The sequence below is a fragment of the Desmodus rotundus genome, chromosome 12, assembly GCF_022682495.2.
Source record: "Desmodus rotundus isolate HL8 chromosome 12, HLdesRot8A.1, whole genome shotgun sequence".
Classification (NCBI taxonomy): Eukaryota; Metazoa; Chordata; class Mammalia; order Chiroptera; family Phyllostomidae; genus Desmodus; species Desmodus rotundus.
The window spans coordinates 59,662,530-59,689,482 of NC_071398.1; the positions used below are offsets into that span (position 1 = coordinate 59,662,530).

General features: G+C 46.9%; 1 protein-coding gene across 2 annotated transcripts in view; it reads right to left on the bottom strand.

Annotated features, from left to right (window-relative positions):
- The window catches only part of VAV3 (vav guanine nucleotide exchange factor 3), a 273,882-nt gene that overhangs the window by 141,871 nt on the left and 105,058 nt on the right, over positions 1-26,953 (bottom strand). For both annotated transcript variants that reach the window (XM_024570427.4, XM_045203367.3), the window contains exons 3-7: positions 11,059-11,117; positions 8,812-8,877; positions 3,706-3,814; positions 2,854-2,946; positions 175-243 (exon numbers count right to left, since the gene is read on the bottom strand). In XM_024570427.4, coding sequence (XP_024426195.2) covers positions 175-243; positions 2,854-2,946; positions 3,706-3,814; positions 8,812-8,877; positions 11,059-11,117 — 396 coding nt within the window. The remainder of the gene's footprint in view (positions 1-174; positions 244-2,853; positions 2,947-3,705; positions 3,815-8,811; positions 8,878-11,058; positions 11,118-26,953) is intronic.

Genomic DNA, 26,953 nt, shown 5'->3' on the forward strand with positions numbered 1-26,953 from the left:
TTTGGTTAAAGATTGGACCTACCCATTATTTCTTATGAAAACAGCTGTAAGAACTCAGGAGGCAAAAAACAGAATCAAAATCCTTAAAGCATACAGGAGAACGCTAGAGGGATTTGGAGCCCAGTGAGAATTCTACAGGGGGGCAGCAGTTTTAGCTAACGGGGTTTTACTTACAGGAATGTTGATGAAGACGGAATCGAATTCTGCTGCCGTCAGGAACCGTTTCAGTGGGGCCATGAAATACTGCCAGCAAAGAGAGGGGGAAGAGTTAGACACGGGCACGCCTGTCTACCAGCAAAGAGAGGAGGAAGAGTTAGACACGGGCACGCCTGTCGAGACCATAGGGTTCTCCGGGCTATTGAAAGTCCGTTGTTTGTCAGTATTACAAATACCCAAGGAAGAGCAGACACTACATTTTCTCCATCTTAAAGATTTTACACTTAAACAGAGATGGAAAGACATAAGTAAATACAAGTTAATACACTTAAAGCATAAAGTACTTCGGGAGGTGAGCACACAGTGGAATAGACACATGACGTGTTATAAAACTGTACAACTGAAACTTATGTAATGTTATGAACCAGTGTTACCCCAATAAATTTAACTTAAAAATAATAACAATAAATAAATAACATTAAATGTTTAGGTAGTACATGCTTCCAAAAGTAAGAAAACAAACAAACAAAAAAGAAAATACTACTGGCTGAATTGGCAAAAAATGGCAACAGGTTGGAGATATCTTTGAGGACAGGTGCAAAATATCCCTCAAATGTTTTGTGGAGAGTCTGGATCCCTGAGATCAATAATCTTCTTTTACAGTTTATGGATCACTCCCCTCATTCCTTGAAAATTGTGTCCTGGCCTACCGTATCTCTCTCTTCATTACTACCCCCACCTTCTTCCTTGGCAACCTCAGCATCTGCACAGATGACCCTCCGAATAGCCTGCCTCTAGTTCCTTGAATAGCAACATCCTCCCTCAGCTCCCTACTCCTGTGGTCATATCCCGAGACCTTGTCTTATCAACAGCGGCAAATGCTCCATAGCATTAATTTCCAGCAATCGACTCTCTGACTACTACCTCCTACCTTTGTCACTCATTCCCTCAAAGAATTCTTCAGCCCCATTAGGTCTACCAATCCCTGGCCGTTCCATACCTCTCATGTCCTCTCTTCCCTCCTTTTCCAGTTGACATTCCATCAACCCTTATCAAAATCAGTTCCCTGCACATCCCCTTACCCTCGCTTCTTCCGCTGAACTTTTCTGGAAAAAGAAAAACCCTGCTTAAATCTAGCTCTGCTGTGCCTGGCCCGAAGAAGCAAACGTGAACTGTGTTGATAGTCTAATTTTAAATATAATCACAAAACTCGGTTGGATCTGTAATGCTACATAATCCTACTAACTCTCCCTAGTCAAGGTTACTCTCTCATTCTCCTGAACAACGCTTCCACACCTTCATCTCTTTTTCTAATGTTCCAAAACTTTCTGCCGGTTCTCATGTCCCTAACCTCTAATGTGGAAGTCGCCAGAAGTGACTCCAAAATCTTCTCCAACAACTCATTCCCCAGGCGCTCGCGTCTAGCCCCATGGCCTTTAACACCCCACATTGCATGACAACGGCCCGATCTCCACGTGGATCCAACCTTTCTGCTTAATGCCAGACTCACTAACTCCCTCCTCAACGCAGCTCCTTCGAAGCGAATAGGTATCGCAAATTTAGTATGTCTCAACAGACTCAGGATTGCCAAACCCATCCTTCCCCCGCTCAGTCGCCATTTTTGCCGTTCACACAGTTGCTCGTGCTAAAAACCTAGCTTTTTAAAACAATTTTAAATTGATTGAGAGAGCGAGAAAGACCATTTGTCATTCCACTTATTTATGAATTCATTGGTTAGTTCTTGTGTGTACCCTGACTGGGGGTCGAACATGCTATCTTGGCTTATGGGGATGATGCTCTAACAAACTGAGCTACTGAGCTACCCAGTCAAGGCAAACCCTAGCTTTCTTGATTACACTCTTTCCCACACCCACACATACTTTACCTAATTTATCACCAAATCCACTTGGCTCTATTTTCAAAGCTTACTCAGAATCTGACCGCCCCTTACCACCTCTACCAATACCACCATTTTCTATATTGATTTCTACAATAGGGTTCTAACTTTTCTTCCAGTTTCCACCCTTGCCTGACGAGAGATGGATGAGCTGTTAAAAACTCACATTAATGATTTCATTCCCACCACTGCAAACACTCTGGCTCTAGGCTGCACGCTCCATGGGACCGGCAGCTCACCGCTCCTTCCGGTCAGGCGCTCCTTCCGGTCAGCCAGCTGGGCTGCCTGTCACTGCTCCTTGAAGCACACTGCACAGTCCCACCTAAGGGCCCTCCTCCCAGAACCCTCGTCTCTGAGAGATCCGCACGGCTCCATCGCTTGATTCACTCAGCCGCCTGCTTAAATATGATCTTATCATAGAAACCTCCCATTACCACTTGATATAAAATAATACCAGTCCTCCCCCCTCACTCACCATCCCCTTCCTCTGCCTTATTTTCTTCAGAGAATTTATTACCACCTGGCATACTTATTTGCTTAAATTATAAACCCTTCACGACAGAGAACCAGAGTTCTGTGGTGTTCACTGCTATCTTCTCAGTCCCCAGATTAGTGCCACTTAGATACTAAAATCAATAAGTAAATAGTTGTGGGATGATTAAATATGCTTTTAAGACCTATGAATCCAAAGTTCTACGGAAAATCAGAATACACACACAGCAGGAACATTGGGCCTCATATATTAACAACATAAGGCAGTACCGGGGCGTCGAGAATGGTATCTAATCATCGATACTTACTTTTTCTATTGACTCCAGTGTTTCTGTGTATTTTTCTTCTGTCTGCTTGATTTCTGTTAGGCAGCAACTTCGTATGTCATTTTCTGGAGATTTCTGCAATTCGAGTGATCAAATTATAATTATTTAATCAAATTCATGTGTTAATCTCTCTGGTAGTAACTAGAAGGAGATCAAAATTATTGCTGATTTTCCTAAGGTTTCTATTTCTAATAAAACACATAACTGAACCTCTCTTCTCTCTGGCAGGAAGGGGGTTGGGGGGGAGATGGAGGTGGGCAAAGCAGGGGAAATGCAGACGGAAAGGGACTTTGCCGGGGGTGATGGACACACGATGCAACAACATGCAGATGATGTTTATTGAGTTGTACCCCTGAAACCTATATGGTTTTGTGAACCAACGTCCCCCCAATAAATTCAATAAAAAATAAAATAAATAAAAATGATTCTATGGTAAAAGAAAAAAATAACCAAAATACCAGTATAGCTATAACTACACGCCCATGCCTTGTTATTGCATTTGGAGCCATAGCAACATGGCATGTTACAGGGGAAAGTCACCGTGGGGACTCTCTGGTCTAATCCTTTCATTTTCCTAGTAAGGAAGCCAAGGAACATAATTTCAGGCAATGACAAAATTGTATAGTTTTGAGAGAAAATCTTTCTTAGGAATCAGGTAAATATATTCTTTGAATTTGATGTAGCATCAAATACACATATAATGAGCAAAGGTAAGAAAGAAAACACTATCCCAGCAGAAGTTACATAAATAATTATATTTGAGTCTTTCAAATAATCACTTTCCTAATAAAACACCCAAAGTAACTTAAAAAGCAAGGCAAGTGGAAGTCCTACAGGCTGATGCGCTTCCTCCGCTTTCATCAAGTCCTCGTAGACTTCACCACCTTCATCCTCCCCGTAAACGCAGTCGTAGAAACCTTCTTCATCCTCCACGTGGGTTTCGCTGGAACAAAGGGCACAACAGAAGGGCCACTGTCTATTAGGAAATGCAAGAGCTAGAAGCAGCTTACTGGATCCCAGCAGGAAATCCGGAGAGAAGATAAAATGGAACCAGTGCCAAGGGCCAAAGGCTTCCCTCGCAGCTCTGTCCCCCCTTCCAGGAATGATGACAAACGACAACAGGACCCCATGACGACGGCAGCGACACTGGCGCCCACTGCAGGTTTACTGCGCACAGCACTGCCGTGGATCACTCTGCAAACATCCCCCTGAGTCCCCCCAGGCCCCACATCAACTGTGTTATCAGGTAGACGTTATGAGGGGATCCGCTCTCGAGATAGACACGCAAAGAGAACAGAAAGGTATCGATCGGGCTTGCCCGGGACAATACAGCTAGTCCGCGGCAAGCCCAGGATTTAAAACAGAGCCTGTCTCACACTCTGAATGCTTTACTCGCTCTACCGAAGGGGATAATATGGACAAGATGGGACGAGCGCAGAGTTTCAGAGGATCTAATACATTACAAATAGTCCTTTTAAAGCATCAGGTTCTGCAGGGTTGCCATGGCCAACATCTCAGGCAGCGGACTTCCAACCCCTTCCAGAGGCAGACACAGGTCCCGCCTGAGCCACATTCCGCTTTTCTCTGTTTCATCTGTATTTCGTTTACAGGGATGGTCCCAAGGCTGCAGGGCAGTTTCAAAAGCCATTTTAAATCTGCTGCTGGTCTCTTGGAAGTTGAAAATAATCCCTGTTTTCCATGAGCACTTACACAGTGTGTCTGACTGAGACACCTTTCCTAAGCCCTTCATGTGAGACTGTAAACCCATTGGGTCAGCGTAGGAAAGGCTGCCCTGGCCAGTGTGGCGCAGTTGGTTGGAGCATCGTCCTGTACACCAGAAGGCTGCGGGTTCAATCCCTGATTGGGGCGTGTAGGAGAGGCAAATGATAGATGTTTCTCTCTCACACTGATCTCTCTCTCTCCTTTTCCCCCTCCCTCTCTCCCTCCTTTCCTCTGTCTCTAAAAGCAAGGAAAAAATGTCCTTGGGTGAAGATTAAAAAAAAAAAGGAGGAAATGCTGGTCCCACCCATCACATGGTCTCCTTCAGTTTCTCCTTTCACCTTCTATTAACTAATAACTCCAAAGAATTGAGATTAATAAATTTAGATGTTTTACAAGTCTTAACATCTCTCTAACAGAGAAATGCACTCCGTCAATACTGCCAGCCCTCAGGTCCTCTCCCAGGCCTATACAGACGGAACGTTGTAAACTCACAGGTACAAAAATAAACACTGTAACTGTACATGTCACGTGCACCTGGGAGCACTTCTCCAAGCAGGTGCAATCAACAAGTGGTCTGTGTTTCTCAGGAAGGATCATCTGGAGACGCTGGACAGACTAGAACTGTCGAGCACCAGGAGAAAGGGAGGTGTGTTGACAGGAGCGATCTGGTGGAGACAGAAGTTCAGAGAACTCTGCTCTGAGGTAAATGCCCTCCAGGGTTACCTGTCCACCTGTCCACCCATCCCCCTCCCAACAGACATCACTCAGAACCTACTGCGTGCCCGACTCTGCAGTGCTGAGCACACCCAGGTGGAGAAAGTTCAAGGATGCTGTCGTGGTCTAATGTGGAGAACAGCCCACGAACACACGATTCCTTACAGGAGACGAGGGCTGATGGCAGCCTGTGGGAGCTGAGGGAAAGCGGGGAACAGCCCTGACTGGGGCAGCCAGGGAAGGCTTCCAGAAGACTCTACATCTGAATGTAGTTGTCAATATATTCAACAGGTATTTGCGGAGTAAACGCTAGGACGGATTGAAGGAGGAAGTGAAGTATGTTTCAGAGAAAGGACACTGATGGGTGTGGAGGCAGAAAAGAGTGAAGAGCCTGGCTAGTGAGCAGGGGCGTCCCCTTCGGTGTGATCAGGCGAGGGAGGAGAGCCTGGAAGGAAGAGTTGGAAGCACACTGAGCAGGGAGCTCAGGAGCCCGGCCTTCCCTGCACACAGAGAATCGACAGGGGGCGTACAGGAGGTAGTCTGCAGGGGGCAAGGACGGAGGCAGGGGCATCATGAGTCAAGAAATGAAGGACTGTGGGGGAGAGAGATTGGGAGCCACGACTGGACGAGGAGGGAAACAGCCTCAGGAGACAGTGTCACCGAGTCAACCAGGCTTGGTGACCCACCCGAACCAGGGAGAGAGGGGAGAGGAGGGCAGGCTGCCTCTCGGCTCTCTGCTTTGGAAAACTGAGGAGATGGGGAGTCACACTGGCAGTCCCGGAATTTCTACCCCGAAGGGCGTCGGCAGGCAATCCAGCCAGAGAGCAGTTAAATGGCTGGGGCACTTCCTACAGCTCATCAAAGCACAGGCAAGCCAGCCTGCTGCGTTCAGGAGGGGCCGACTGAGATAAGAAATGATGGAGGGACATCAAAGGGGATCCTGTCGGAGGAAGACAGGCTGTGAAATCCATTTCTCTGGGATTTCTAATCTCTGCCCTCCTGCCCGTGACCCTCTAAACACCCCCTTCTCCCCTCCGCCTGAGGGCCACACTCCCCGCCCCGCCAGCCAAAAGAGCCTCATCTCACTGAAGTCCTGCTTTTGACTATTTCCCATGAGGGTAGAGAAACATTACGAGTAAATTCTCACAGATTTTTCTCTAAGAATTGTAGGAGTCACACACACACAGAGGTTGTGCTGGAACAGCCTGGGATTCCTTATTCCATCCCATACCAAAGCTGTTTCTGTTGCCAGCAGTTCGATCAATAATTTGTGATCTGCGTAAAACAACGCAGCGGGGAAGGAGGGCTGAGCTTCGATTCTTCATGTGGTCAGTAAATCTACATTTGTTTTCCTGTGTCGGGCCACCTGTATATGGGCGTGGCTGACCCCCAGCATCAAAACTGGCAGATGAGAGAACACCACCGATACAGCCACCTCACATGCCCCGCATCCATCCTGGTCTGTTCCCCTCACGCCAGGCGACAGGGATTCCCTCTGCAGCGAGGAGCAAGCCCGTGTTGGTTCCCAGGGCTTCACTTCAGGCGATTCACCCCCGGAAGTTGGAGTTAAGTACATGATCCCACGGAGGACATAATAAAGCTAAGACTGAAAACCAAGCTGTCAGAGCCAACTCAGAAGCAAGCGTTTGCATGACTAACACCGCAACTGGACAGCAAGACCATCAGATGGGCAGCTGAAGTGGACCACTCCCCTCAGCACGAGCTGGTGTCCCAGACCAGCCACTTCAGCGGTCCGCATTTCCCCCAAACTTGGCTAGGAAACATCCTCACGGGACTCATCCCACGTGCACAGAACGAGATGCGGGAAGACTATAAAAATTAGTAGGAATAAGTGACAGCTGGCTGGGTGTAAGAAGGAATGTCATCACAGCGCTAGAAACGATACATTCCTCCTAATACTTCATAGAATTTGACCATGTGGCCAGGAACCCTACAGTCACTTTAGGAAGAGGGCAGCCAATCCAACGAGATAATCAGCACCTACCTGGTTTAAGATTAGTGGGTCCTTGGAGATTGGAAGAAGAGAAAAGAAGCTATTCCTAGCACACATTTAATGTATATGACTTCAAGGACCACCCAAATGCCACCTGCCCGGGCCCTGGTGGCTCCGTCAGCCCGCTGCTCCCCTGCTCTCCCACGGACAGTCCTCAGAGATGTGGGTTGGGCTGCTTCTGGGAGTCAGGGCACAGTGAGTAAGAGGCTCCGCTCTGGAATGAGAACTGTCTGGTTCAAGTCCAAAGACTACTATTTACTAGTGACGTGACCTTCAGCAAATTACTTAGCTTTTCGAGATTTGGTGTGTAAATTATGATGGTACTAGTAACAACCTCACCATGCCAAATTACACGAGATTGTGCATGGGTCATGGTTAGCAAGAAACAGGTACTCAGTAAGCTCTATGGACTGACCGAATAGCTCTGACCGGAAGCCTGACGCCTGGCAAACAGGAGATGCTTAAGGCGGCTTTGGCTTATTTGTTGCCAAAACAAATATTTACCTCGGACCGACCACACACCAGACACTGAAGTTCTAGGAAGGCAGCCAAGAACAAGGTCGACTCACCAAGGTGACCCAATGAGGAGGCAGACAACAAGCGAAGCAAGCAGAGACCGCATCAGGCAGCGGTGAGTGCCGGGAAAACGCCGAGCAAGGGGTGCGCGGGGGCAGTTTTAGACAGGGAGCCAGGAAGACCTCGCTGGAGAGTGGCATCTGAGCAAAGACTTCAATGGCCAGAGGTCAGCCACACGGGCAGAAAGAACGGCAAGTGTAAAGGTCCTACAGCAAGGAGCTCAGTGTGCTGGTGCATTGGGTGGAAAACCGGGTGAATTTGCACGGGACCTGAACCCCTCTTGGAGCCTAATCTCTTTCGGATCACAGTTCTCACAAACATGCCTGCTCTCTGTCATCAGGTCCTGGAGGAGTGGGATCGTGTTCTATGTTTATTTATCATCTGCGCAAGTCACTCCACCAACAGAAGATGATCGGCCGCCAGGTCCTCCGCCCTCTCCTGACTATTAAATAATAAAGCCCAAAAGGAGTCTCTGTTCAGACAAACGCCATCTAATGAAACATCCCCGAATAACTCCAGCCCACACTAATCTCGCCGTCCCTGAACCTGCAAAGCACACGCCACCTGTCTCACAGCTGCAGGAGTTGAGGCCATTCTCTGTTGCATTGTTCCTCAATTGTGTAATTGCACCTTTCTCTATGACCTCTCCAGGCCTCTGAGAGACTCCAAACTTTATGTCACGGCAGGGTGTCTCTCTACTCATCCCAGAGACTCACCCTCAGCGGGCCACGCAACAGCAACCAAAAGCCAATGGGAGTGCGTTTTCTTGCGCTGCTTTCCATCACGAGTTTGAGGTTGACTCTTGTGTACCTTAATCATTAAGCCACCCGCCTGCCCTCCCACAGGGCTATTTTAACACCCACAGTCCCCATCCACAAAGGATGCAAAAACGTTGCCCGAAATGCTCAACGTACTCGATTAAGTCAGGCAGGGCTTTGTAGATGTCCTCATCGTTGACGATCTCCTCCGTCGGGAAGGGCCTGCAGTGGGGGAGGGAAAAACAAGGGTGAAAAGCAATGCCTGGGCAGGGTATTTACCTCTCGGGAAAGGTGTCATCCTGTCTGCCGCCACCGTGGTCAGAGCAGTCCCTGAGTCTGACACAGCGTCTGTCCCCCAGGAAGGCCACAGCACTGCAGACACCGTCGTCGGCAGCATTTCTGCCGGTCGGCACAGCCCTCTGAGCACCCGTGGGCCTGCCGTGTGTTCCTGCTGCTGCTCCCCACCAGCCACAGCCCTGCAGCCTCACGGCATGGGCCCCCTGAGGCTACCCCTTCAGAGCCAGGGCCTTGCCTTCGACACCAGCTCTTTTCACTACGGATTCTGCTCTGATGGGCAAGTAACTGGGCGGCTGTCACTTTTGAGAAATACTTGGGTAACAACCTAACAATGAAAATGATTAGAAGACAAATGCCATACATATATATGATTACTGATATATATATACATATATATATATATGATTATTGACTCTGATGTACTATTTTTACTTAGCCTTTCAGGTATTTAAGTTATATTTTTTTATTTTCAATTATTGGATAAATGAGTCAGTGGGACCTCAGGGAGAGGAGGGGGTTTTCCCTGCCCCCTGGTTAAAGAAAATCACTTCAATGGATCCCTGTTTTTGGCCACAGGCTGCCCTGTTTGCCTCATGCTTCTGTGACATTTTTTATGACACTCACATAATGCTGTAAATTATATCTAACAAAATCACAGTAATTATAATACAGTGCCAAAGTTTTGCTGTTTTTTACATGCAGCCAGCATGTCATATTTCATACCAACAAGAGGACCCATCAAAATAACAAATATGCACTGGGTAATTATGAAATAATCATATTTAATATGAAAAGCAGATTTTTCACCTTAGTTTATGGATTAATACTTAAGGCATTTGAGAAATCTACATTTTTTTCAAGTAAATTAAAATGTGTCAGAAATGCCCAAGTTTCAAAAGCTTTTTAAAAATAAATTTAGGCTCTTATACCAATACAAGTCCACGGTAGGGAATTTTGAAAATATAGATAAGAATAATTAAAAAGGAAAAAATTCTTCTGGTGTATGTCCTTTCCGAATCAAAAACACGTAAAACCCAAAATTAGAGTCATGCTATTTCAAAATCTGCTGTTTACATATAACAACATAACATATACACTGACATGGAAAGAATGTATACATTCAAGAGCAAATTACAAGGCATTGAACACTTATCCAGCCTACAGACTACTTCTGCATAAAGCTGCTAAATTCATAGCCCATTTCTGAGAAAGAGTCTGCAGGGTGTCCTCCCTGAGGTCGCTGTGTTTGTGTCCAGGGACTGGGCTGCCCAGCACAGCTGATCAGTCCTGTGAGACATGCCTGGACCCTCTCCCTCAGAATCTGAATGTGCACTGTACAAGGAAACATGGAAGCAGCAGAGGAAGAGACTCGGGGCACAGTCTCTAGTACCTGGAGACTGAAGTATGGAGCTTCGGGGAAACAAGGTAAAAAAACAGAACCCACTCCATTTCCATGCGGGCTGGCTATGTGGCTGCTGAAATTGTTTCTCATCATTTCTAATGTTAGTAGTAACATAATTTGTATCTGTCCTCACTTAAGTATGTAGCATTGTAAACAGAAAGAGCCCAACATGACATACACATCTGTACGTCCCACGCTTTCTGACTGCATAACACTTCATTGCCTGGAGACAGTATAAGTCATTGAACCGATTCGCTTCCAAGTTCTTCATTGGTTACCCAACACCCAATACACATCCTTGTACACATATCATTTTATATTTTTCTGACTATCTCTTCACCCCCTAAAAACTGTTATTGTTATCATCTATAGGAAATAAATGTATTACAATGTCTCTTAAAATATTTACTTAAGCATGTGTATTTGTCTTGATGAATCACATGTATAGAAATGTTGGAGGAAGTTTTTTAAAAACAAGAATCATATCAATGACAGTCACCAGGAAAATGAGAACAATGGGTAGCCAATGTGTCTCATTCAACTCTATGAGGAAGTTTGTACCTGCTCAGTGAGTCTCCAATGTGGATTGGGCACTTACACAACGCTCATATACCAGGCCGTCTGCATGAATGAGATGCAGCCAAAAGTAACTGTTCAACAAGCAATTGCTACATTGAACATGAACCACAGAGAAACAAGCTTACCTGATTCCTGTGGCCAATGCTATCGGTGTTCGAGAAAGTCGCGATAATGTTTCTATCACCTGAGAAAAGAAGGAAGTGTTCATTGAACATGTATTTCAAAAAAGATAAGTTTATTCCCTCAAAACAGTAGTTTTATAATCTAATATCATCAATGGCAGCAGAAACATAATTGACAGGTGCCAAAGGGGTGCAGAATGGGAAGAGCTGTGCCTGGCCAGTATAAACACCTGAGCTACGATCTTGTGCCTTTGTTTACCTTTCTGACTCTAAGATTACTGACCCTCTGGTTTGCATTTTCCCTGTCAGTAAAACAAGGAGTTAGGCTAAGTAACCCTCAAGGTCTTGCATCTCTACGTGTACAGAATCTCAAAGACCCTATCGATCTGGACTGTCCAAAGCAGCAGCCCCCACCATATGACACTATTAAATGTAGGACAATTAAAATTTTAAAAACAAAAGTTCCTAACTTCGACTGGCCACACTTCAAGGGCTCAATAGCCCCACAGACATCCAACGTTTCCATCATCACAGAAAGTTCCACTGGACAGCAAAGTGATTTAGCATGGGGGCTCTTCAGCCACATCACAGGGGTTCAAATCCTGCCTTTACCCCTTATTAGCCAAACAACCTGGACAAACTACTTTTCTGGGATTCAGTTTCTTTCATCTGCATACGGCATATAGTAACAGATCATTAATAATCATAAGATTATTGTAAGGATTAAGAAAATAACACATGTAAAATATTTAAATGGTAGCTATTCTTGAGCAACTCCAACTCTAAGAAAATTACCTTATTCTAATTCTGAGTGTTTTCAGGAAAAAGAGTTTCTTAAATTACCCTCACTTATCCGTGCCTGTTTCAAAGGCTCCTTGAGAAGATGCACCAGACCGTGGCGGCAGCATTAGTGCCTTACACTTTGACCTCCTCCCCACTCACATCTAACAGCATCTCCTTGAAAGACTTACTGAGAAAATCACGTGTACTTTTCACATTGCAAAAATAAACCAAAATGAAGAAAAGAGCACTGAACAATGATGGGGAAACAATAATGCCCACCCAATGCTTCGCTGAATAAAGGTGAACTTTTATTATCATCAAAAATGAATTTAGTGTTACGTACAAATGAAATGTAATTGGAAGCCTTTATGCAATTTCTTCCTGACTGACCCTTGCTCAACATTAGATGTAAAAGCAAAACCGAACCACGTAGGCAGAATTTGGTATCAGTTAACTTCCCATAATACAGATAGAGCAACTTCAGGGGGCCCATAGATTCAGAAGATTACAAATAAACAAATGATAAGGGCATCACAATAAACTGACTCAAAATAAAAATTATCAGTTGCTAAAATCCCCCAAGTTATGCATCACTGAGTGAAAAGTCTAGCTTCTGGAAGGTTCTGGAATCATCTGTGGAGCAACACTAAGACTCCTGCATCACTATGTTGTTTTTTGCACAAGCCTTATGCTCACGTGGCACCGTGTTAAAGCTGGGGGTAGATTCTGCCTCTGATCCTGCCTGACACTCACCACTCAATACAAGAAAGTAGTGTTGCCGTGTATTTTACTATTGCTATTATTTACTTTAACAGAAATGTATGTCATTCCTTGGGGAGATTTTCTATAGCAATCATCAGCTCCTACAAGGTAAGAATGCCTCTCCTGTTCCTTTTGCTACCGATAACCAGAACTATTAACAACCTGCCCGCCCCCGGCTCTGCGCAAAAGGCTATAGTTTGATTTTTTTTCATATATTTGTCCACCAGATGGAGCCAGACAATAGGGCTACATTACTTTCCTCCCGCATTGAGTGAGTTTATAAAGCACAAATGTTTCTGAAAATCAAGAAGCTGAAACCAGCTCCTGTCATTTCTTTAAAAGGAGTATTCTTCGCTTTTTAGCTATATAAAATGAACAAAGATACAAATTCAGAGCAGAGGAGGGTGGAAAGATAACATGTAGCATCTCCCGGAGTAGCTCTCTCTGAGGACCACGTCTCGGTTCTGTGCCCATCTGATCACGCAAGGAGCGCGTCTGTTCCCTCTGAGTTTAGCCAAAGCAAACAGGGGCTGTCCAGTCCATGTCGTGTTTTTAGGACGATGTGTATTCCGTGAAGGTGGAGCCATCCGGATTTGGGAGAGACAAGTACACAAATCAGTGCCAGGTCCTCCCGTCCCCTGTGCGGAGACCGACCTGCCATCAGAAACACCCACTCAGGAATATTTATGGAAGAAAATATCCCCAAAGACAGTAGCATAACTGTTTTCCTGAAATGTATTCATTTCTAAATTTACCTCAAAGTAAGATGGAAGTGTGGACTTAACTCCCAGAAAGGCGGGTAACTAGTCACAATATTTGCAAGGTTACAGGCCAACAACCAACGGCTACTCGACCCACTTCGTAGCTTTTCTTTCTTTGCCTACATCCATCCCTTGTTGGACAACAACAGCGGCATCTCTAAGGAAATGACAATGGTCCTGGATGACATACATGAGAGTTAGGGTGGGAGGAAGGAGGGGCGGTGGGGAGGGTGGCTCTCTGCCTTAGAAAGGTGGATTGGGCCCAGACACTATGAGGGATCATGGGAAACACTCGGGAAGGAGGACAGCAGGGACAAAACTGCCTTTTTAGAAGGTCACTCAGCAAAGCGAAGGGCAGACTTGGTAGGTGGACCTGGGGTACAGACCAGGCACCAGGAGACACGCAAGGGGGTGATGGCAATCATCCAGGTGAGAAATAGGACGTTTGAGCTGAGGTGGTGGGCACAGGCAGAGAGGTGACAGGTGAGGAGTATTTAGTATCGTGGTTGGGCCCTGCAGAACGAAGGAGAACCCAGGACAACCTGGGCGAGTGGTTAAGGCAGTGGAGGTGGCCAGCTCCCTGCCGCCACCCACCGGGAATCCTCCAGGACGCTGGAGCAGGAAGCCCTCAGCACCTCCGTGCCCCTCCCTGCAGCTGACCAGGTACCTCCTGACCTCCCCACACCATCCTTCCTCCAGAGCCTTCCCTGCCCGTCCCCCACCTCCAGTCTGGGTCCTCTGTGTCCCCAGAGAACTGCGCATCACTCTGCCCTAGCCCCTGTCACCTTTTATCTGCTGTTTAAAATATTTCAAGTGGACTCGTGGTTATTTTAAGATGAATTAACACAGTAATACATAAGAGTTGCCTCCACACATCCCTCTCCCACCTTCCACCTTCCGCCTAAAGACCAGAGCTGAGAATCGCATGTGACCCTTGCAGGGTATTTTTTCTTTTTCTCTACACTTATTATTTTAGGTAATGGGTTCCTATTATACAGATTTTTCTACAACAAGCTTGTTTTCATTTAACAACAGGTTGCAGTTGTGTCAACACGTACAGATCCACTTTGTTCATTTTAATGTATAACGTTTAATGTATACAACACAATGATTCAACCATTGTCCTTCCAATGAGCTTTTTCAACGTTCCACTCCTAGAACAATGCTGTTAATTACCATCCTTGCCACAGAGCTTCTCAATCGAGTGCAGGTATCTCCATAGGAAAGGCACTTAGATGGGATGACGAGGTCAAAAGGCACAACCACCGCTATTCAAATTCCTATGCCCCTGAAGAGTCTGTAAGAATATAACAAGGCTTTCTGATGACCTGTTAGTCTGTCTTTCCCCATCTGACAATGGAAAACATCTTACCGGCAGGCAAATCAAATTGCTTCTTCACTGTTCTATCCCCTTCCCCGAGCTCAAAGCCACGCTCATAACAACCACTTAACACAAAAATATTTGTTGCTCAAACAAGTGAGCTACTAATACGTACCTTGCAAAAATTGTTGTGAAGATTAGGAACTGCCGTGTAAAGACACGTGAAGGGCTTAGCCTGGCCCCAGTGGGGGCTGAATAGATCATTGAAAAAGGCCATTGTAAAAATTAAATAGGAAGTATGAGAGAGAGTTGCCTATCTCTTCAAATCCAAAGAAAACATAGTGGCAGACCCTCCCCCCCATTAAATGTTTTCACCCTGACGATGATTTTTATTTATTTCGTTTGATCTCTTTGTTTTATTGCTGCCCTCCCCGTTAGCTGAAAACCCTGAAAGACGTTTTCTGAAACAAAATGGCGACACTGTCCACCATGATCAAAGCTGCCCGATTCAACTACTCCCTTCATAAGACCTTCTGGCAGATTCTCACCCTCTGCCCATCTAGCACATTAGTGCTGTGGATGAACTTTGCAGTTAACACCCCCAGTCAGCCATGCAGAAGCCGTATGTTATCGCTACTTCGAAGGTCTGGAGTGAAGGAAGCCAGGGCCAGAGAGAGTAGCTGGAGGGAACCAGGGGTGCCGCCCGCAAGTGCTGGCTCACTGTGGATTTGTCTCCTTGGTCCTCTGCTCTCAAGGTGCACCTGGTGTCCCTGACCCAGGGGAAAGGTTCTTGAACAGGGAGCTGGACTGAGTAGGAGCTCCCTGTAAGGCTCGCTCCCCCAGGAACTCAGGGGGCCACTAGGGGGCTGTGGGCTTGAGCCCCAAGTTCAAGTCCAGCTTAGCAGTTCAGGGAGGGTCGGCAGCACTGAAGCCCCAGAGCCTGAAGTGACCACCTAGCAGGTGCGGCTGGGGCAGGGACCTGGCCTCACACACCCACAGGCTCGGAGCAGGTGCCCCGAGTGGCCATGGAGGAAAAGCCCAGGCCCCACAGGATGTATGTGGTGGGGTGTGGGCCCGGGGTGCTGGGCTGAGAAATTAGGGCAGAAGGGTAGGCCTGCAGACTAGGTCAGGGGCAACCCAGAGGCTGCCAGAGACCCGGGAGCACCCCAGGCACCCTGACACCAGACTGTTTCTCTAACAGTGAGGCCCAGTTCTAAACCCAGCCAGATGCCGAGTGTCAGACCGACAACACACTTCACCTTGACCTCCCCTAGGGAACCCGCAGAGTTCCTTATCTCTGTTCTCTTTGCAACTCTAACTCCACGGAGTGAGTTACTCCGTTAGGGCACACCGCAGCTGCGGGTCCCTTCTAGACACACGTTTTAAGATCTTCCCTGAAACACCAGCTCCTGCTCTGAATGCTGTAGGACGCTGCTGAAAAACACCCCCTGCACCCCCGTCCCGGGCAAAGCCAAGCGCAGGCAGAGACAGCACACAAAACGTTACTTCGTATCGAGAGGCCATGAACCCTGGGAAGTGACTCTCCATTGCTTCAAAGCAGACTGTCTGTGCAAGTGAACAGGGTCCAAGTTACAGTTTGCACAGGCCCTGACAACGGTCCTAAATGCTAGTGTTATTCTATACGTCTTACTTTTGAGGCTTCAAACGTAAAGCTCTACAGAGAACACCACCATCCTTTCGGCAAAGTTACAGATGAGACTGGTTAGGAGTGCAACCTGGAGATGTGGGTACGCTGAGTTCAAATCCCAGCTCCACCCCTCACCTCACTAGCTGGGTTAAGCAGATGTTCTGTGCCTTGTTTTCCCAACCTATAAAATGAAGATAAAATCACCATCTATCACCCAAGTTTATGGCGAAGCTAGATTAAGATGAGATAGGATAGATAGATAAGATGGACAGACAGACAGATAGAAAGAATAGATAAATGTGTATATATTAAATGCATAGATGAATGTCCCACACACCTGCTGTTTCCTAATGCCATCATTGTCACCATCATCACCGTAACAAAATTGAAATTACATCTATTTCCTACTCTCAAAAACCCCACCATCTACTGGGAAAGGCCACGGGGTATTCAGTAAAAACCCAACCTAGTATTGCATAGTCCACCCCAGCCTGGAGGACAGCGCACGGCCAGCTGTCCCCCTCAGCTGAAGGACAGAGCAGGGGAGGCTCAAACGGCTTTTAAGAAGAAGCAATTTGGGCTGCACCCTGAAGGGCAGAGGGAATTTTCCAGACCCTTTATTAGTTTGCAGGCTTTTCTGTCCGCAAGAATTACACCCTCTGGCCCCACCCCTCCGTCATCACAACACACCCAATACCAGCCAGGACACTTTCTAAGCAGATTTACCGGCACTTCACTCTCCAAGACGCTTTGGAGTTGCCATTTCCTGAATAATATTTTTCCATTTTGGTTTACAGTGGGTATTTGTCAAGCTCTAAGAGATGAGGTCATTAAGCAAATTTCTTTCTAAACCAAACAGACGTGCACTTGTCTCAGGGGGCACTTCCACAGCACTGTGGCCCTGCGGTCCCACCTCCCAGCCCCTGCGCCTGCCCCCGAAGACCCCCACGGGCACCTTTCCTGCCAGCCCGCGCCTCCTACCCCCTACAGTCCCACTCTCCCTCACCTGGCCAGACACCAGGGACACTCTCTAACCTGTACTTTTCCTTCACACACCAGGTCCGAATCCTGCCAACTCAGCCTCTGAAATCGGTCTCAGACCCCACCCCTCCCCCCTCTCCCTCCGCCTCTGCCTCAGTCCAGACCCTCCACCTCCTGCCTCAGTTACCAGAATGGCCTCCAACTTTTCCCCACACCTCCCGTCTCTCTCCCACCACGTCCACCTTCTGCTCGGCCACGCAGAGGCTGCATGACGTTTCAAAGCTGTCACCCAGGCCACACCCCTATCACCACAACTGCCCCCTTAAAATTCTTAAATGTTACTCCTCATGCAGAGATCTGATTATATAAGAGAAGACATAAAACTCTTCAAAAACCAATCTGACCTGCACCCCCAGCCGCCCAGCCACTCTGTCTGCCTTTTGCTCATCTCCCCTCGCAGCCCTACCCTACCACGTGGCCCACTGTGCCCAGGCAGATTCCAGAACCACACACGGAAGTCCTGACCAGGAGTGAAAATCACATTGCTACAACTCACAGAGATGGCTTCACGTAACACTTTCGTACTGAAGAGCGGGCAGAGAAAAGCACAGTGCTACCAGCAGTGCTGACTTTCTGACACCAAGTTAAAGGTGATGTAAGCAACTTCTTGTGCAGTTTTAACCATCACCTGGGTCCAAATACCAACACAGACGGAACCTGGCATTCATCAGTGCTGAGCGAGCTTACCTGGGGGCATAATGCTTCAGTGAAACGTCAGAATGAATTCAAACACTCAAGCTTCTCCTAAACTGACACTGGTCTGTGGGGGTGTGTTGAACTTTATACGCAAATAACGAAGAACTCAGTGATTTCTACACAACTGCAAAAGAAATGCTTTAGGTCTGAAAGTGTCATCGTATTTGCAGATCATTCCTCACCTTTACACAGAAGACAGAAATGCAGTCTACAAACGAGACAGTCTGCAAAGAACGTGTTTTAATACGTTCACAACCAAGAACGCGGCTTGGACTGAGGACCCAGAGGGGAAGCAGGGACCCAGGTGTCAGCGCTGGGACAGAGGGGCGGCTGCTCCTGTGACCTGCAGGACACTGGGAGGGTTCTGTGTGACTCAGGGGACTCGGAAAATACATTTCTCCCAAATTACAGAAATTACAGAGCTGGGTCAAAGTCGACACGTTTCCCAAACCCAGCCCACATCTGAAGTCCCTCTCTGGCAAACAGACCTCTGGTTCCTGAAGGCATTCCAGACGGCTGTCTCCACTTGAAAAGGGGGAGACTGCAGACCCCACGAACAAAAGGGCGACCCAGGAATGACGGGGCCTGACCATCGAGAGTGTGTGCTGTTCTGCCAGCCTGGAGACAACAAGTCCCGGCCCCAGGACGACTCCCAGAGAACAAGGGAGTGTCTGCAAGTTATTCTCAGATTTCCACCCACCCACCAGAAATTACGCCTTTGCCTGTAGCACTAGGGGAATAAAATGGCGTTCCTTAGGCAGCTCTTTGCTCTGGCTGGCCTGGGGACGCTGGTCACTTCCTACTGCTTGAACAAGCTTCACTTTCACAAGTGCTTGGACAATTAAAAAGCGGGAAAACTAATTCTTTACGATGTTCAGAGACAGAGTTTGCAGACCAGTGCTGACCAATTGGAGAAATATGTGAGCCACATACAAAATTGTAAAACTCTAAGAAGCTGTGTGAGAAAAAAAATAAAAGTGAAATTAATTTTAACCATATATCTTATTTAATTCAATAGATCTAATAATATTATTTCAACATATAATCAGCCCCGGCCGGTGTGGCTCAGATGGTTGGAGCGTGGTCCCAAACACCAAAAGGTTGTGGGTTCAATTCCCAGTCAGGGAACATACCGAGGCTGCGGTCTGGTCCCCAGCCCAGATGCATGCGATCCGCAGTGTGGGCGTGTATGGGAGGCAACCAACCGATGCTTCTCTCTCGCATCAATCTTTCTCTCTCTCTTAGACAAACTGCAATGAAAAAGTGTCCTCGGGGGAGGATCAAAAAAAAATATGCAATCAACATACAAATCAAGGCATTTGGCATTTTACATCTTCAATATCTGATGTGCACCTCGCAGGTACCGCTCGCTCATCTAATTCAGACGAGGCCCATTTCAAGTGCTCAGCAGCCACAGGCAGCATAGTGGCTACCACGGTGCGCGGCGCAAGTGCAGCCGAAGAAGGAAAGGATGGTGAGAAAGGCGACAGATCCATAGACTGTTCCCGAATACAGCTACCCCGGTTAGCTTTCTCCCCCTGAGACCTTCTGCAGTTTCTCTCCCTCTGCCTGGCGAGCCACTGGGGCTGCTGGCCACATGGGAACAACTGAGCAGCACGCCGCACAAATGGAGCGGAAGTGTAGAGACGAGGACGGTGGGCTCACGGTGCAGGAGTGTGAACTGGGGTTTGCAGAGGCAGGTGAAGGAAGACGGTTCTAAAAGCCAGGCTACAGAGGCAGCCTCTGTTGTTTCTATGCCAGGGGGCCAGGAAAGGTCTTCGAGCTGGAGAATGAACTGTCAGAAAACAGGAAGGATGCTCAGAGTCGGAGGCTGCACAGGAGAGTTCAGAGGACGGAGCCTGAACCCAGGAAGTTGTTCTCACAGCAGCCCAGCCCAGCCCCGCCCTGAGCACGGAGTGAACTTGGGAGGTGGTGAAGGGGATGGAGACAACGAGCACCCGGAGAAAGGGGTCAGTCAACTGGAGCTGAGCACTGAAGCCCAGAGGGGCTGGTCTGTCTGCCTTGGGCACACCTGGGAAACCTCACCTGACGAGTCCATCACACAGAGGCAGAAGCATCAGACGGAGGATGCGGTCCACGCGTTATTTAGAAATGCGACTCTGCTCCAGTGGGGACCAAAGGCAGCCCTGGCGGACAATAGCTGACTCAGAATTGCCAAGAGCCCCAGACATCCCTGGGAGCCGACAGTCTCACATTGGGGCTGCTGTCCTGACCCTGTGCCAGGCAGGACCCAGGAGTCGGGGGCTGGCCCAGAGTAGCCCGGCCTCCGACTGAGGGACCTGCAGGGATCTGTGCTGTGTGTGTGTCCGCACTAACGGAATCAGGTGTCTGCAGGACTTTATTCGAGTCGCGGTTTCTTCCTTCATCTTGCTTTTCTGCTTCGCAGCCTTTGCTGAGGCTCACGCATAATCACGACACGTTAAGTTTTCCTTCCCACCGAAATCACAGTGGATTTCACTAGCTTTTTGAAATTCTCTTGAAACTTTAAGGAAATTTAAATTTCAAGACGCTAAAGATTTACTTCCAGTTTTATTTTTACATTTCGAGATCCCCTTCTCTCTTTGTTCCAAGTGTTTGATTTTTCTCTCCAGGAGCGGCTGGGGCTGCATCAGTTAAGCAGCTATTTTTGAAGCAGTGTAACGAAAAATCTCCGCTACTTTAGAACTCCGCTCCCTGGGTGGCCTTGCAGTCCCGGAAGACTTCTTTTTCTGGAACTCGGATATTTCGCAACGAGCAAGGAGGACTCTTTAGTCATTACCTCCTCTGAGTGTATGTGGTTAATCCAGGCTAATCTGAATGGCCCTCGAGGGTCTAGAATTTACCAAGCACTGGCACAGAGGAGATAATCCCCCTGAAAGGCTGTAGAGGCGCAACTCAGTCTTGATGGGCAAAATGACCCCCCAAGAATGTGCAGTGCCACATGCTGATGCTCCCGGTCCCGAGTCCTTTCTCAGACAGTCTTTCATCTGATATTTTCTTCCAGCTTAACCACTGACAGAGTATTTCGCCAGGAAAAATAGGCACAATTTCCTTATGAGACAAGAAGCAAGGGGGAAAAAAAGAGTCCCTAGCCCTGGCTGGGTGGCTCACTCGGCTGGAGCATCATCCCGTACACCAGAAGGTGGTCAGGGCACACACCTAGGTTGTGGGTTTGGTCCCCTCCCCCCCGTCAGGGTGTGTACAGGAGGCAACCGATCAATGTTTCTCCTTCACGTCAGTGTGTGTATGTCTCTCTCTAAAATCAATAAACATATCCTCAGGTGAAGATTTAAAAAAAAAAAGGAGAGTTACTCAAGCTCAAAACTCTAGCATCAGAGGTGTTTGGGAGCCAGCAGCCCCCTCTACAGAAGCTGTGTCTCAGCTACGCTTCCCAGACAACCTTCAAAAACAGACTTCGACCGGGAGATGGACATGGGCTACACCGGACACAGGCCACCCAGCAGCTGGACACTCAGTCTGCCTCCCGGTGTCCTCCAGGAACAGAAAAGAAACTGGGAATGAGAAAATATCTGCAAGTAAGTGAGATTACCAAGTAACTCAGAAAGTCACATCCTGTGAACCCCGGCCATGGTGGCATCCGTCAGGTACCTGCTGACGTCAGAACCCCAGGGCACAGGGAGTGACGAGATGCCCTGGGCACAGAGGGCAGGCTGGCTCCACCCCATGTTGGATTCCGTGCAACAGTAGACCATGGTCTAATAATAGCAGGACCATTCTGTTTTGATACTGTTGTCTGTTTTCTTACTATCTTCTATCCAAAACACCCCAATAAATGAGGACCCTGTCGAAATGCGGCATATTTAAGAGGCTTTAAAATCTTGATGATCTTTTATAAGATTATTTTCCCCAGAGAATACTTGATAACAACTTGAACAGTGGCAGCCCTGATGAAACATTTGTATCCAGTTACAAAATTTGCCTTAAGTCACAGCTCTTTCAATACTACGAAAGAGGAAGCCTGAGCTGATGCAAAGAGGCCTCCATGAAGTAGAACATTCACTTCCTCATGATTTCTCCAAAGACACATTTGAATTAAATGTCTCAAAGCAGCTGTGTTGAGAGGCCACTTCGGAGCTGGCTTATGAGGAAGTAATGAACTGAAATGTTTATAAAGTTCCGGACCCCGTCAAATCCCTCCCTGGTCCTCACCTCATTCCTAATGCCTGTCCCGTCAAACCCTAACTCTCAAGGTTAAAGCTGGGGTGAAAATTCAAGAATGGGGTAATTGGTTACTTGGATAAAAAACAAACAAAACAGGAGAGCTCCATGTTGTTCTTTTCCGGTCATATCAAAAAGCCCCTGGTATCGATTGCCCGGGCCAGTGTGGCTCAGTTGGTTGGAGTGTGGTACCACGCACCATAAGGTTGAGAGTTCAATTCCCAGTCAGGGCACATACCTAGGCTGCAGGTTCTACCCTCGGTCAGGGCGGGGGCGGGCAGCAACGGATCAGAGTTTCACATCAATGTTTCTCTCGCTCTGTCTCTTCCCCCTCCCCACTTCCTTTCTCTCTGAAATAATTAAAAAACAGATCGTCGGGTGAGGCAAACGATGTACCAAAGTGGCTCTTATAAAATGGCCTTGACACTATGACTACATCAAAACATCGTGCCACCAGAGAGACTCCTACTCTGGTTCCAGCTGTGCCTCAGGGGGAGACCATGGACCAACCCCATGGCTTCCCTGGGTCCAAGGCCCTCGTCAGGAGAACGATGGGCTGCTTGGCTCTCCAACCTCAGCTCTGCTCAGCTGAGCTGCCCTCCCCCTGCTGCTGACAGTGAGCCAGCAGCAGCCCAGTGCTGCCCCTTATTTCTGTGGGGATCAGTTCTCTTAAAGACAAAGATACTGCACCATCCACATGTCCTATAAGGTGACGCTGGCAATTCAGTGGGAGGCTCTGTGTGTTTCTCCTACTAACATGTATAAATAATAGATTCCCTCAACATATAATATGCACAAGATTTGACCACTGACCCCTTCAATAAGCATATGAATCTTTTTGGACTAAATAAAAATCAAAGATTTATAAGAGAACACATTATATTTATATGCAAAAATAAAAAAACAAAACCCTCACAAAATAAATTCCTGGGAACCATGGCAGTTGATAGTTTTTGCATTAATCTGACCAGTGGACTTCAAACAAACAGACATGTGCTCTTTGTTAAGAAAAAAATCACGAGTACATTTATACACATTGACTGTATAAAAACGCGTGTTGTATAAAAACCCGTGTTGTATCATAAGCGCATACTGATGGAAATTTTTTTGCCACCAATATATTTGATTCATTTTTCTTACCTTCTCCACCTCAAAATATTACACCATTTAATTAAATCCAGTTTAGCTGCTTTTTGGTTCTGAGGGGGTAAATCATTTTAAAAGATAAGTGAAAAAATGCATATATAACTTCATGGTAGAATAATAAGTCTTACAATTACTGTGCTCAAAGGCACTAATTTTCCTACGATCATCATTAGGCTCGATTGTGCACAGCTAACTGTGCCAGGAATCCTACGGAGACCTGTGGGGTAGGAATTCTGCCAATTTTACACAGAAGAAAGGGTCTTGGAGAAGTCACAGCATTTGTGACCTCTAACGCAGGCAACAGTCAGTGGGAGTTACTACTTTGTTGGCTTTCGCTTCATCCCTCACTTCATAAACACTCATGGAGCATCTGCCCGGGCCATAAGTTCCCTCAGGTATCAGGGAACAAAAAGTTCCTGATTCCTGGGAAAAGAGAGAGACGTGTAAACAAGACACACCAGCAAATGTCAAGGGCCACGAACAAGGTACTCGCAGGGCTCCAGAAAGGACCAGAGGGTCGAGACCAATGGGAGCTGGGGGTCGGGGCAGTTTTCCACTGAGTCACACCAGGATAAAGTTGTTCACGGTGACGAGAGATGTGTCACCTGGATAAAGTGGCAAATGACGATCCAGATGGAAACACAGCAGACGCAGAAAGGAGCGTGGGAAAGCAATGCCAGGCCTCCATAACCCCACAGCTTCCAGGCCGGGGTGACAGGGAGCGGAGAATCAGAGAGGAAAGATCGAGGTAAAGATTTCCTTAATCTTTGCTTGTGTGAAGAACAGCCGTTCCCAAGGCTTATCCCGCGTCAGTAGCCCCTGGAGGACTTGTGAAAACACAGATCGCTGGGCCCCACCTCCAGCATTTCCAGCTTCGCCAGTGGTGGGGGTAGGAGGAGAGGGCTGAGAACCTGCATCCTGAGATGCTGCTGATGCTGAAGATGTGGGGACCACACGTCGAGAACCACTGATGGAGACAAAGGACTCATGAGATTAATGCAAAACATAGTTTTAAAATGTATCCTCTTTGAGCTTTCCCCTCAAAATTAATCTAGACATGTCCTTGATTAAATATAATGAAAAGTAACTGCATACCTGTTTAATTGATGTTAAACAGTCTTGGGGAAGGGGCACAGAGCAACAAAGGAAAATTCTAAGGAGCGCATTTCTAAGCATTTTCTCCCATTTCCCCTGCTAACAGGTCGTTGGAGGCCTCTGGTGTGCCCACTGGTTCGATCGGAGGAAGAGGCCTGTCTAGAAATAGGACAGGCACTCTCAGACCCGGCCGCTGCCCCAATGTGGCTCCCAGTCCGCAGGGACTGGAGGGCGGCCTGTGTGTCCAATAAGCAGGGTGTTCAAGACGCCCGCGGGACCACCACCAACGGTGGGCATCTAGGAAGTGAAACTGCTATGGAATTTTACCTCTGTCTTCATTTATTTCTTTATAGGTTAAAGTTTCCCTCCTAGGTGTTCATAAACTTCTACTCAAAAGAAAACTTTGTTTTTTAATGCAAAGATGCTTTCAGAATCATATGACAAACAGAAACGATTTTCAAACTTTTTTGTGGCTCTATGGAGCCAACCTTTAAGTCAAAACAGCACCAGAAACCCAAAACTTAACACTGCGGGAAGCAGAGCGGATCGGGAAAAGTGACAATGTGGAGGCAGGACCCAGAAATTCTTTGAGGAACAGCAACCTTACTGTCTCTCGCGATAACTGCAGTATTTTAAAAGAGTTCTTTATATATAGCTAAGTTCTGTATTTTACTTTGAGTTACATCATATGTGTACCTTACACAATCTATCGGCACATGTTAAAAAGTCAATTAATTGTGAGAAATTTATCACTTTCTTTATTTGCCCTGTGTACTTTTGGTGTTCATTCATCAAAAAAAGAAAAAGGTGTCAGGTGCTGTTAGATTGCAAAAAAAAAAAAAAAAATCTAAAATTGAGGCAAGCCAACATAATTTCCAATGTTCCCCATCTAATTTTTTCATATCCAAATTTGCTAGAATGGTAATGGAACTAAACGTAAACCAAGTCACCAAAAAAAAGGTTGGGAGAGATCATCTGGCATAAATAGAGATTAATAGGTAAATTCATATAATAACTTACTTTCCACCAATAATTCCTTAATGTTTTCAGCCCTTGAGGGTGGGAACACACTTTGGAATATCTGGCACAATCTTCCTTGCTGTGGAAACGCCAATTTTTCCCATTTGAATCCTATATAATGAGCACGAGAAGCAATCCGAACCCCCCACTGTTATTTTTTCCTCCAAGTGCGGTTTCTCTCATTCTAACACTTAGACCAAGCCCGGCATAACCACAAAGGCTGGAGGACATAGTGCGCTTTGTTTCCAGGTGCTCATCGTTGCCCAAAAAAGGACTACTTGAAAGCCATGGAAACTCTTGGTTTCTAGGTGTCAAAATCATCACTTCAAATCAGAGTCCTTTTCTGAGAAAGATGATTCCAGTGCAAATGCTGAGGCTTTCTTCTTGATCGTTTCTCAGATATTTCATTTCACACAGATACTTGAGAAGGGAGGGCTCGCAGCTCCAGCCACTGTGGTCAGACTCCATGGTTAGAACTTAACCCTCTGCCTCTCTCCTTGCCTTGGACACTGTTACTCATCCCTCTACTGAAAGCCAGCCTGACTTACCCCCTGTTCTTATATATCGAAACGGGGCTTCTAAAGAGATTCAAAGGAGACTTGATTGTGCAGCACACATATGATGCCACCCAGTACCCCTGCTGGTCCAAGGGAAGAGCCAGGAGGAAGGGTAGGGTAACTAACGGCGGCCCAAGGTCGCTGCACAAGACCTTGTAAGTAAGGCCCACCGGAAATCTCTGGGAAGGGCGCCCCCTAGTGTCGAGGGGTGCACAACTGTCGTGACAGCCTAGCCCCATTCATTATTCTTCATACTCCACTTGTCTAAGCTCTGCAAATGCAGGAGACAGAGAAGATGCTCACAATCCATGTAGACCCTTGGCCTTTTGACTCTGCCTTAAAGAAGCATGAAATGGAACTCAACTTTTTTTTTTTTTTTTTTTATTCTGAGGTGCTTTTTTTTTTTTTTTTAATATATTTATTGATTATGCTATTACAGTTGTCCCATTCCCCCCCCCACTCCACTCCATCCTGCCCAACCCCCTCCCTCCCACATTCCCCCCCCATAGTTCATGTCCATGGGTCATACTTATAAGTTCTTTGGCTTCTACATTTCCTACACTATTTTTACCCTCCCCCTGTCTATTTTCCACCTATCATCTATGCTACTTATTCTCTGTACCTTTACCCCCCTCTCCCCCTCCCACTCCCTTATTGACAACCCTCATGTTCTAGTTGTTTGCCTAGTTTGCTCTCGTTTTTGTTTTATGTGTGGTCGTTAATAACTGTGAGTTTGCTGTCATTTTTACTGTTCCTATTTTGGTCTTTTTCTTAGGTAACTCCCTTTAACATTTCATATAATAAGGGCTTGGTGATGATGAGCCTCTTCAACTTGACCTTATCTGAGAAGCACTTTATCCTCCCTTCCATTCTAAATGATAGCTTTGCT